Source organism: Staurois parvus, unplaced genomic scaffold, assembly GCF_062004578.1.
Source record: "Staurois parvus isolate SC_StPar_1 unplaced genomic scaffold, SC_StPar_1.0 ptg000576l, whole genome shotgun sequence".
In the NCBI taxonomy this organism is placed as follows: Eukaryota; Metazoa; Chordata; class Amphibia; order Anura; family Ranidae; genus Staurois; species Staurois parvus.
In genome coordinates, this window is record NW_028318372.1 from 2,046,671 (window position 1) to 2,059,539 (window position 12,869).

The 12,869-nt window shown below is 40.8% G+C and overlaps 1 protein-coding gene across 1 annotated transcript in view; it reads right to left on the minus strand.

Moving 5' to 3' along the window:
- Positions 1–12,869, minus strand: part of VPS50 (VPS50 subunit of EARP/GARPII complex) — a 308,344-nt gene that overhangs the window by 74,521 nt on the left and 220,954 nt on the right. The window contains exons 14-15 of the mRNA XM_089692114.1: positions 3,950–4,035; positions 807–901 (exon numbers count right to left, since the gene is read on the minus strand). Of these exons, the coding sequence (XP_089548240.1) occupies positions 807–901; positions 3,950–4,035 (181 nt within the window). The remainder of the gene's footprint in view (positions 1–806; positions 902–3,949; positions 4,036–12,869) is intronic.

A 12,869-nucleotide genomic window follows, 5' to 3' on the forward strand; every position in this document is an offset into this window, starting at 1 on the left:
GGAATTCCAGTCAAATACTAACTAAGCCTAAACCTACCCCCACCCTCATTCTAAGCCTATTCTATCTACCCTGTGAAAGGAAAGCTCTGTATACTTACCTATTCTGAGGCAGTTTTGGTCTGGTCTCATGATCAGGTCCTAGCGCTGGCTTCAGTGTAGAGGAGGGACAACAGCCAACAGATGCGCCATAGTAAGCCTATGGGTGATTTGGTTGCCCAGGCTCAGCAGCTGTTGTCTGAGATCTCTCCTCTTCACCAAGTCGGCTGCTGGAGAGATCAAATGACTTGACCGGATTGCCCTCAGCATAGGATAAGTATACACTTCTTTCTTTTACATGGTAGTTAGAATAGACTTAGAATGGAGGAGGGGGAAAGAGTAGATTTAGAGTTAGTTAGTATTTGTCTATACCTCCACTTTAATTATTACTGAGGCCACGAAAGGGTCATAAGGATATACAGCAATACAGGATAACAACACATCCTAATATTAATCTGTAACACTACTATGTCGAAATTCAGCTTCAGAGATTTTGTTGGAAACAAAGATTGTTCTCCGTATTCAGTGGTGAGATATAATGAAGTTTTAAGTATCAGTGACCCGAGGGTTCACAAAAAGACACTTGTTGCACACTCGGAACCTACTTACAATTATGCAACTATGATGGATCTAAATATGTACCTAGAAGATTTAGAACAAGCACTTTATATCTGGGCCTGGGTGTCATCTAAGAATATCTATCTTGCTATAGAATGGGCTGTCTTAATGCAATGCACGTTGATATAGTGTGAGTGGACTTGGTCACTCACCTGCTAATTATATCCAGGACCACGATGAAGTCGTCATATTTGAAGTTGGACATATCCGTTCCAAGAAGGTATGTTTTTACTTTCAGCTGAACATCCTTGAAACCACAGTGTAAAACATTAGTTAATACAAAGTAGCAGTGCAGATAATGGTCTGAGGCACTGTGCCTGACATCACCAATATGTTTGTTTTCTTAGTTATAGGAAGAACATTTCTTTGACATTCTGTCTCTTTCTATAGCACAGATATGGGCTCGCTGATGTTAACTTCAGATAATGCTATATAGCAAGTAGAGAAAAGGAATCAAAGCTGTAGTATGCTATCCACCTCCAATGCATTCACTGGAGCAAAGAATAGTTGAAATCATGGCAGAAAAATAAAAATGTAGGAAAAGGGCATGTATGAAAAGAACATGGTAGATCTTTTGGACATGACATACAAGCACACTTGGAATGAACTCTGATTGGGAAAGGAGAAGCTCTGTCCCTAAGGTTGAAAGCACTGAGTATAAGTAGTCTGATCCACTTGGCAATGGCGGGGCAAGAAGCAGAAGGTATTCTAAGAGAGCCTGTGGGGGGATGAAAATGGACAGGGACATTTTTTTGGTGAGTTTTGGAGGAGGACAGAGGTAAGCAAGACAACATCCCTATTCAGGTGGAACAAAGAAAACATCTTGAGTAGTTCTTGGTCTTAATACCACCTTGTCTCTGTGCAGTACAAGGAATGGCTCCTTACAAGAAAGGGCTGCCAGCTCAAAAACACGCCAGCAGACATAATGATTACTAGGAATGCAACCTTACATGTGATGCCTCCTAAGGGGATATATCTCTTATCAGCTCAAAGGAGGGCAGAGGGTCTCTGGAGCAAAGGGAGCACCAGGTTCAGTACATAGGAGGTTGAATAGGGGGATTATTATGAGCAATTTCCTGAAGAAAAGTTGTGATTAAATACAGAAAAGCAAGTGGTTTATAGAAAAGAATGCATACTGTACAAAGAAAAGAAAGTAGGCTACACAACCATAAGGCTATTACTTCATACAAAATATTTAATCACAAAAATTATAAAGATAAAAATTCAATGCATCCCAGATGTGTGACCAAAAAAACCCACCCCACTATACCCTAGGACCCCTCAAAGATGACCAATCCCACCCTAACCCGAGACATCATGAAATACCCCCCCTGGTCCCCCCAAACCCCCTGGAGAGAGCTGGGGTATAACACTCGGCCCTAACTATTCCCTCACCGCCCAAGCTGGTAACCTAGTTCAAAAACACCACACAGGTTCAACCGGAGCCAGTCCCAAAGCCTATCTGTGACAGTAATGAACAGAAAGTGTCATTGGGTACGGGCTTCAAGTGTGGGGGCCAACCTGGACTACACTGCAGCCCTGGAGGCCCTCCTATAAACCATGACTGCAAGGGGCCAAGGAACTGCTACCCAAGAACCTATATGCCATATGGCCAGTTGAAATTTGTTATGATGAAAATGTCCATGAGTAGTACAAAACTGGAAGGAACATAATATATCAATGTGATGCAGAAGAGAGTGAATATAAAAAACAGGGTCACAGGGTCACGTGGCTTCCTCAGGGGGATTTGAATACCAAAGGATAAGGCACTATGTGGACATTCATGTTTTTCATGTATCAACTGGAGGAATAAAAAGGAGAGGAGGAAACAGGAGAGAGATCCCTGCAGGATAAGGGGAGAAATCCTCAACCATCCATCCTTCACTCTAAACCAAGAAGGAAGATCAAGAGACCACAAGTGGAAGGAGACTGATATTACAAGTGCACTTAATAAGATATATATATATATATATATATATATATATATATATATATGTGTGTTTTTAGCACGGACATTACAGTCTAGGACTCTTCACATTTTACATAGTCATGATTTATGGTTGAGTTATAGTGTGAGGATAGCCCAACTATATCATAGAGGATTTTTTTTTCACGTTTTTCACATTATTTGATGTCACATTTGATTGGTTAATCTCACTTGCATCAATATCATTATATGTATTGGATAAATAGTATTTATTGGATATTTATATTCATATTATAAATTTACACGTTGTATGAGAGTAATTTAAGGTACACACGGATTAGTATTTATTTATTTTTTTTGGGTGGAGCGCTATTCCTAGAGTTTGCCTATTTGTCACTAAAGCCAGCCATCATATCAAAAGACCAATAGAAAGGGTTTTGGAAGGAGAAAGTGGATAAAGTAAAGCCATCAGCTGCCTCTATATTTACAAGTCTGCATAAAACACAATTCCATACAAATTTCTAAAATGCTCACGGAAAATATACAACAGGCCTTATTGGTGTCAAAATCTATTCAAAGTTCTCATATATTGTCTTTTACCATCTCTTAGATTGTAAGCTCTAACGAGCAGGGCCCTCTGTTTCCTCTTGCACCAAATTGTATTGTAACTGTAATGTCTGCCTTCATTTTGTAAAGCGCTGTGCAAACTGTTGGCGCCATATAAATCCTGTATAATAATAATACTAATAATCTACCTATTGGTAATGTACAACCTGTGATACAAGTCAAGCATACTTTCATGATACTGTTTGTTCACTAATGTTCTCTAACAAACCTCTGAACGCTTCACAGAACAGCTGTATCTACTGAGATTAAATTACACAGGGGGGCTCTATTTACTAATTAGGTGACTTATGAAGGCAATTGGTTCCACTAGACTTTAGTCAGGGGCATCAGAGTAAAGGGGGCTGAATACAAATGCACGCCCCACTTTTCAGATATTTGTAAAAAATGTTGAAAACCATTTATCATTTTCCTTCCACTTCACAATTATGTGCCACTCTGTGTTGGTCTATCACATAAAATCCCAATAAAATACATTTACATTTTTGGTTGTAACATGACAAAGTGTGCAACATTTCAAAGGGTATGAATACTTTTTCAAGGCACTGCAAGTGATGTTTTAGAATGTAAATACTTAAAGCTTTGTGTGTGACATACTGGCACCTCCAAATCCCTGTTTTCTGTAATCTGCAATGCCCGAATGTATAGCTGCGTGCAAGAATCCTAAATAGTAATGTATCCTATACAAATATCTGGATGCCTGAGGGTAAATTAAAAAGACAAATACAATTAAATGAAAACTACCTGCCATATGCGCGTTAATCCATGTTCTAGCTTCTTTTTAATATAGCTTCGATCAAAGTTATTTTCTTCATTACCAGAGATACTATCTGGAAGAAAAATAAGATGAACATTAAACAAAGAAAAAAAAAGCGCTGGGAAACCTGATCTGAAGAACCATAAGTTCTCCAATTCATTGCTTACAGTGTGGGCCAATTTATTGGATACAGGACCCTCTGAGGGCCAAATATAATATGTACTGTAATGTTATGTAAGATTGTGAGAGACTGCACAGATACTACGGGAGACAGAGATTACAGAAATGTTATGGGGATGGTCAGAGGCTGCTGGCGTGATACAGATGTAGCTGGAGACTGGCATGAAGCTGTAAAAGACAGAGGACAGGTTAGAAGAAGGACTGCTAGAAATCACTGCCATAACAGTTCAGTAGAATGGGTACAAAAGGGCCACATGCAGCCCATGGACCAAAAGTCGGACACCATGGGGTTTATTTACTAAAGCTGGAGAGTCCAAAATCAGACTCCCTTCTGCATAGAAACCAATCAGCTTCTAACCTCAGCTTGTTCAATGAAGCTTTGGCAATGAAACCTGGAAGCTGATTGGTTTCTATGCAGAAGGGAGTCTGATTTTGGACTCTCCAGCTTTAGTAAATAAACCCCACGGGTCTACAAAATGCCAACCTTAGCGCTACTGAAAGCTGTAGGACAGGACTGTCAGTGGTTTGTGGGGAAGAGGAGGAGCATCGGTCACAGATGCAGCGTACAGGACCAGTAAACCAGCATGACAACCAGGCAACCAGCATTTTTAGAAAACCACCAGTGGTAGCCTTAGTAGAGACTTCCTCTACTTTAAGGTATAGGCAAATCTTTTTTTTTTTTCATTTTTGGATAGAGTAAAGGAGGGTTATAACCCCTGTTCAATTTTTTTTTCACCATCTGTGTCCGATTGTGGAGATTTCTCTTCATATCCTATCCCATAACCAAACAGGAAGTGAGAGTAAATCCCTGCAAATTAAGGGGATTTCTTGGGGACCCCCAGGTCACCAGAATCAGTGTCCCCATTGGCAGATTTCCTCTCTATTAATTTTCTGGAGATGACCCAAAATTTGGGATTTTCTTTTACTTTCAATGATAATGGTAAACAGGACAAATGGAGAGGATTAATCACCCTAATGGGGACACAGACAGCTATAAAAACCTGAAAAGATGTTCTAATCCCTCTCCACTCTATCAAAAAAAAAAAAAGTTTTGGCTTTAGTTATATTTTAATAGATCTTGATGAACAGATATAAAATACTGTAGTGTAGATCAGTGAAATTGCATACATTCACCCCTAGTTGTTGAGGTGGAGGGTAATTGACCTGTACAGGCCTCCAGGAGAGCTTACAATTCATTTAGCGAAACGCTGATTTAACAACATTCAATATGGAGATCAAAGGTTTTAGAATGTATTAGCACACATGGGTACTTCCACAAGTGATGTGGAACGCTGAGTTATCTGACATATCAGTGACATTTAGCATTCCTTGATAATTAATAAAATCACCTACCAGAGGAAGTAATCCAACTGACTATGCAACATTCACCTCTCCCAATGTCATCCACAGAATAAATTCAAGGTTTTTTTTAGGTGTGCTGTGCAACACAATTAATCCCACTCAAGACTGAAAGGTAAGTGAATCAAATTTTTACTTCAACAGGGCAAATTTTAAATTTGTATCTTTTATTAAAAATAATACCTGGTAATCCTCTCATAAAGGTCCTTGTGTGGGTACTTCCTGTCACATGGTGATGATGCCCTTCTTCCCTTAATTGTTCTCCTGGGTTGTCACCCTGTCTCTCCCAGTGGAGACTACAACCAACCATGCAAACTCATATTGCACAGACATGGTCAACTCTTGCACCGGCAGAAAATCTACCTGACGAATGACATCCAAAATTTGCTGGACGGAACATAGACAGGAAGTGGCTACAGGAGATCAGCACTGCTGATATGCAATAAAGGATGGGGGGAAAATAAAAATTCACTTTTAAACAACTATGTCTAATTTATAGTGCTTTAGCAAAGTGTGTGTATATGTGTGTGTGTGTATGGGGGGGGGGGGGCTTACAGAGAAGACTAGATACAATCTTATTTTACACCACAACCTGCATTTCATTTTAAAGCTGAACTCCAGGGATTGGTAATAATGTATGCCCTGCTGTGGGCCCTTGCAATACCCCCACCTCCCCAGTGTTGCATTTCTATGTCTAGGGGTGCAATGAAAAACGTGTAATACTTCCCTTATTCCTTGCTCCAGCAGGGACCCTTCTCCATCCTAAGGAGCATCATCCATCCTCAGTGACGTCATCATGCCCACCAGGAAGTGTGGCTAAACTCTGCTGGATTATGCAATGTGGGAACCTAAGCCTTAAGGGAACACTGTACCTCTTTACGCAAAAGTGTTTTTAAGGTGGGACACTACCCTTTTAGTGCACTTTACTTGTTAGTGTGATTTGTTTTGTGGTTTTTAATAAAGGATACAGTGGGTTTTTTTTTTTACAGTATTACACTATTTGAGCCTCTCTTTTTTGAGTGAAGGAGAAAGTGATGTTGTTTTACACTGGAGAAATAAGACTTAAGAACCACTGAGGAAGATCAAAGAGAACAATGGTGCCCTGGATTAAACCTCTTAAATGGAAATGCGTATCTGACCAATTTTTCAAATAAACAGGTTCACTCAGTAAGGTTAGAGTGGAGTGTGAATGGTGGTGGGATCCTCTGCACTGCTCTATGCATATTATGGATGTATGAAGGTTGCACAAAGTACAGCACTTAGCTGAAGCATGTTAAAGGAACTCTAGTATTGGACATTGTTCGATCAACTAGAAGTTTATGCATTATTATTTATTTACTTTTGTTTGGTCTATTGAGTGTTGGTTTTGTAAGACATTGATTATATATAAATAAGTTTAATATATAGAAAAATCTTGTTGCTATTCTGAGTGCCAAATACTAACAAGAACAATATATGTATTGTATAAAAATTGTGAATCGCTCACACCATACACATACCCATACAAATGTGTTCATTATAATTACATACCAATACAGTGCTGCGCTCCACTATCAATAAATAAAACAACTTAAATTGTCTATCAAATGATCTAATAAATAAGTGTCCATGCAGAATCCGTGGTTGTTTTGGTCATATACACAAGGTGAAGCACAACCGGTGGAGGTGCACACATATTGGCTTGAATATATCACACGAGTTGTATTAAGAAGCATTCCATTTCTACATAATAGTGCATGGAAACAACCACGGATTCTGCATGGACACTTATTTAATAGATCATTTGGTAGATGATTTAAGTTGTTTTATTTATTGATAGTGGAGCACAGCACTACATTGCTGTATAAATGAGTCACCCAACTTCTGGCCCCTGTGAACAGGTATTCCAGCCCAGGATGATTGGACGACATTCCACAGTTCATCTCTATTTCTTGGTTTTGCCTCAGAAACTGCATTTTTGATGTCACCCCACAAGTTTTCTATTGGATTAAGATCCGGGGATTGGGCTGGCCACTCTATAACGTCAATCTTGTTGGTCTGGAACCAAGATGTTGCAGGTTTACTGGTGTGTTTGGGGTCGTTGTCTTGTTGGAACACCCATTTCAAGGGCATTTCCTCTTCAGCATAAGGCAGCATGACCTCTTCAAGTATTCTGATGTATTCAAACTGATCCATGATCCCTGGTATGCGATAAATAGGCCCAACACCGTAGTATGAGAAACATCCCCATATCATGATGCTTGCACCACCATGCTTCACTGTCTTCACAGTGTACTGTGGCTTGAGTTCAGTGTTTGGGGGTCGTCTGACAAACTGTCTCCGCCCACTAGAACCAAAAAGAACAATCTTACTTTCATCAGTCCACAAAATGTTGCACCATTTCTCTTTAGGCCAGTCAATGTGCTCTTTGGCAGATTGTAAACTCTTCAGCACGTCTTTTTTCCAACAGTGGGACTTTGCGGGGGCTTCTTGCAGATAGCTTGGCTTCACATAGGCGTCTTCTAATTGTAACAGTACTCACAGGGAACTTTACACCTTCTTTCATCTTCCTGGAGCTGATTGTTGGCTGAGTCCGCGCCATTTTGGCTATTCTTCTATCCATTCGAATGGTAGTTTTTCGCTTTCTTCCACGTCTTTCAGGTTTTGGTTGCCATTTTAAAGCATTTGTGATCATTTTAGCTGAGCAGCCTATTATTTTCTGCACTTTTTTATATGTTTTCCCCTCTCCAATCAACTTTTTAATCAAGGTACGCTGTTCTTCTGAACGTCTGGAACGGCCCATTTTCCTCAGAATTTCAGAGAGAAATGCACTGTAACCAGCATGTACAACATTTGCTGCCTTCTTTCCTTAAATAAGGGCAATAATTGCCACCTGTTTTTCAAAGAATGAATGACCTCACTAATAGAACTCCACACTGCTATTATTTTGAACATGCCCCTTTCAATTGGTGATTCAATGACACAGAATCAGCAGCATGCATGTCATGATTGTTGGGTCTGTTGGATTTCTATTACTCTACTACACCTGCTAGTAAATTATTTGCCATGTAGAAATATTATTTCTACCAAAAACAGTGATTCACCAGGTTAGTGATGTCTGACTGCTATTATTTATAACACAACTGTATATATATATATATATATATATATATATATATATATAAACATGTAAAGGTTCTCTTTTTTTGAGAGTTCTCACAAACTTTCTTCTACAAATCAGCATACAAAGACGATATATCTGTATTATTCATTGCTAACTTCTTCTATCATTACTTCAAACTGCCCTAATTAACATTCTTTGAAAACAAGATGGTAATTTGATAGAGCAGAGCTTGTGACCTCTTGTCTCTGCAGTACATTGAATGGAACTTGGAGGTGTCATCTGCAAGTCAATGAGGAGATGTCAGAACTGCAGGTCCCCTAGACTTCTTCAGGTATGTCCTCAGGCGCCCTGCGGAGCTAGCAGCTAAGAATATTCTGTCTCATTTATTAAACTGTCGCAAACAAAATATTTGTCTTCCTTTAAAATCTTACTACTAACATGCAAAAAAGACTGTTTGGTTGTTAAGAAAAACAACACAGGTCTCCTCTCTGACTCAATGATAAATAAGAATGACTTCGGCTACAACTTGCTCCAAGCTTTGCAAAAGGGATCCTTCAGCAACCAAAAACACTCAAATGAAGCCAGGGAAGGACGTGTCAATCTTTTAAATCTCAGGGCTAAGTAACAGTCCATAACAAGTGTGTAGCTTTACATTAAAATAATGCAACTTTTGTGGTCTTTTACATAGTAGGAGGTGGAGACCTTCTCCCCCTTCAGACCCCTTACCAAATCTCCTTTAGTGAAAAAAAAAAAATATGCACAGCCTTCCTTCACCTCTGTCCCTAGCAAGGAAAACTACAGCAAAACTCTATTTGGTTTTGAAATGCACTGAGAAATGTTATAGCAGTGGTTTCCAAACTAGGGCCATTTGCTTGCATTTAACCGTCGTCCCTTGTGGTGCATGTGCTCCCACTGTCACTATTGATGCCACTAACACCAACGATGGGGCACTACTCCCCCCACTGACACCAACCTGAGGCACTATTTCCACCGACACCAACCTGGGGCACTATTCCCTCCACTGACACCAACCATGGAGCACTATTCCCCCCCACTGACACCAACCTGGGGCACTATTTCCCCCACTGACACCAACCTGGAGCACTATTCCCCCCACTGACACCAACCTGGGGCACTACTCCCCCCCAATGACACTAACCTGGGGCATTATTCCCCCCAACTGAAACCAACCTGGGACACTATTCCCCCCACTGACACCAACGTAGGGCACTATTCCCCCCCCCCCCACTGACACCAACGTAGGGCACTATTCCCCCCCAGTGACACCAACATAGGGCACTATTCCCCCCCACTGACACCAACGTAGGGCACTATTCCCCCCCACTGACACCAACGTAGGGCACTATTCCCCCCCACTGACACCAACATAGGGCACTATTCCCCCCCACTGACACCAACATAGGGCACTATTCCCCCCCACTGACACCATCCTGGGGCACTATTCCCCCCTACTGACACCAAAGATGGGGCCCTATTACTTCCATTGATACCAATCATGAGGCACTATTCCTCTCACTGACACCAATGATGGAGCATTATTCCTGCCACTGAAACCAAGCATCGGCACACTGACCACAGACACTAGTTTTTTTTTTTTACTCCTACTACTCACCAACACCGAAGCTTTTTTTTTTACTCCCACTGACCACCAAGCCAGGGATTTTTCACCCCCATTAAGTAAATGGACTTTTCATTAAAAAGTCTGAGGACATCCAGGTTGGAGCCTGTATTGGGTTGTTACTGCTGCCTGTGTCCATGCTAGTGAAACTTTCCCTAAAGATCCTGTCAGAACATGAAGTGAAAATGCAAAACAAGGTACTGGTGAATATGTAAGAGGTCTATAGTAATGTTAAAGAGGAGCTCCAGTCCTCCATTTTGAGTTTATTAAAAGCTAGCAGCTACAAAAACCGTAGCTGCTGACTTTTAATAAACAGACAGACACTCACCTGTCCCTCCATCCAGTGTTGTGCTCACCCGAAACGTCTCTTTGCTCAGTCTTCTATCCCTGGAGCTGACATCTCAACTGTGGGCACCTGGGTTTGACAGCTTGCAACTTCACAGCAGGGTGCCCACTGTGCATGCGTGAGCCGCACTGCACATTGTGAATGGTTCCGCAGTCTTCTAGGACATGTCATGTGTTCCAGAAGACTGCGGGGAGGGAGGGGAAGGGGAGAACTTCCATTTGGATCGGCTAGGAGATCACAGCAGAAGTGGGAATGGGTATGTGTCAAAAACAGGTACCCACCCCACCTCCCAAAAACAGTGTCATGTGGCTTGGGAGGTTTAAAGCAAAACTTCCCCATTTGGGTGAAGCTCCGTTTTAAGTTTGACTTTATACAGTAGCTATATAAACATCCCATGCCATTACACCAAGGGTGCCAATGAGCTGAGTGGCCAGTAGCATTGGCCACTGGTGTTTGGAAATGATGTTCCTAGTTGCCTCTCATAACACCCCCTGTACAGGCAGACTAGTATAAGCAGGGCAGTCTAAACAATTAAAGACATGCACCTGCACTTATTTTGGTAGTAAATTTTATTAGGTTGACAGAAGAAACTGAAGCGTGCCTTAAAAACCTGTAAACGTTAAGCAAATAGTAACTCTGGTGAGGATCAATCCAAGGACTCCAGTGCTGTAAAGAAAAGGAATTTTACCATTTAGCTAAATTTAAATCAGACCTAAATTCAACATGTAAAATCTTAAAAAAAATGGTTGAAAAAAACACAACCTGGGATATATGTCTACTAAGCTTCAGCCACCTAAAGTACAAAATCACATTCTACTGAAACCCAGTGAAATGTAAGCAGACATCAGCTGGATGATGGGCATAACATGAGCTGTCCATGGTCTTGTTAGATGTAAACTGCTTAAATACTGCAGATTCTTCGAAGAGAGTACTGTGGAGCTATGGAAATTACTGGGTGCTTAAGGTCATCTCTGAAATCATGTCAGGCTCTGCTCTCACATTGCTGAAGGGAAAATTGGTTTAGAAAGCATACAGATTAAAGGGAAACTTGCCATGGGGTCCATTTTATTTTAGTTATGTTATTATTATACAAGATTTATATAGCACAGGATTTTTGCAGCACTTTCCAAAAAAAGGGAGACAGTACAATTACAATACAATGAAAGCAGAAGAGTTCGGACCCTGCTCATGTGTTTTCAAGGACAGCCTAAGAATGGACGGAGTAGGAGATAACCAGAGCGATTAGGGTAGGGAGTTCCAGAGGAAAGGAGAGACTCTAAAAGGGGCATTTTATTGCAAAAGAGAATGTTTCTTCTGCAAGAAAAGCCTGCCTGCTCACTGTTTCTTATAGTGGAACTTCAGTTCTGCTTTAAAGTGGGGGGAAAAAAAAGGCACAAATACTTCCAACGGGCATATAAAACAAACAATACGGCGCGAAGTAACAAATAAATAGGTAATCATACAAGACACTCAATATTGTGTGGCCCAGATGTACAAAAAAACATATGCACAAATATATATATCATCGGTGTGAGGTGAAGCACACAAATATAAGGATCTCATGCATAAAAGTGACACAGATATAACTTTGTGAATAGTGTCCTTAGTGACGTAACGCGTAGATACGCTAGTGGGAGGAGCTTTTGACAATCGACGTCTTGACGTCACATCCGGCGCGGTCGCCATCTTGGTGCTCCGTTTTCCGATATACAGTACACCCTTTGAGCGGTGTGAAGGCCTGTTTGCTTGCAGCTTTGTGTAAGTAGTTTTTTCGTTTTATCTGATATTTAATAAAAGGTTTTACACTATATGAGTCTCTCTTGCCTTACTGGTGATCGCGTTGGAGAGCCATATACTGGAGAGTCACTACCGGTACTACCTACCATTTATGATATAACCAAGAGGAGGGAGTTCCACCATTACTGTCGGAGGGATCCATCTTCTATCCGGAGGGACACCCAACACATTACCCAAGGCTCATTGGTCCTTAGGGGCCTGGGCAGGAAGGTGAGGGGGCACCCCAGCTATAGAGGATTGGCACATTGCAGTTCACATCTGCATGGAATTTGTTTGATACACAAGGACACTATTCACAAAGTTATATCTGTGTCACTTTTATGCATGAGATCCTTATATTTGTGTGCTTCACCTCACACCGATGATATATATATTTGTGCATATGTTTTTTCGTACATCTGGGCCACACAATATTGAGTGTCTTGTATGATTACATATTTATTTGTTACTTAGCGCTGTATTGTTTGTTTTATATTCTAGTTT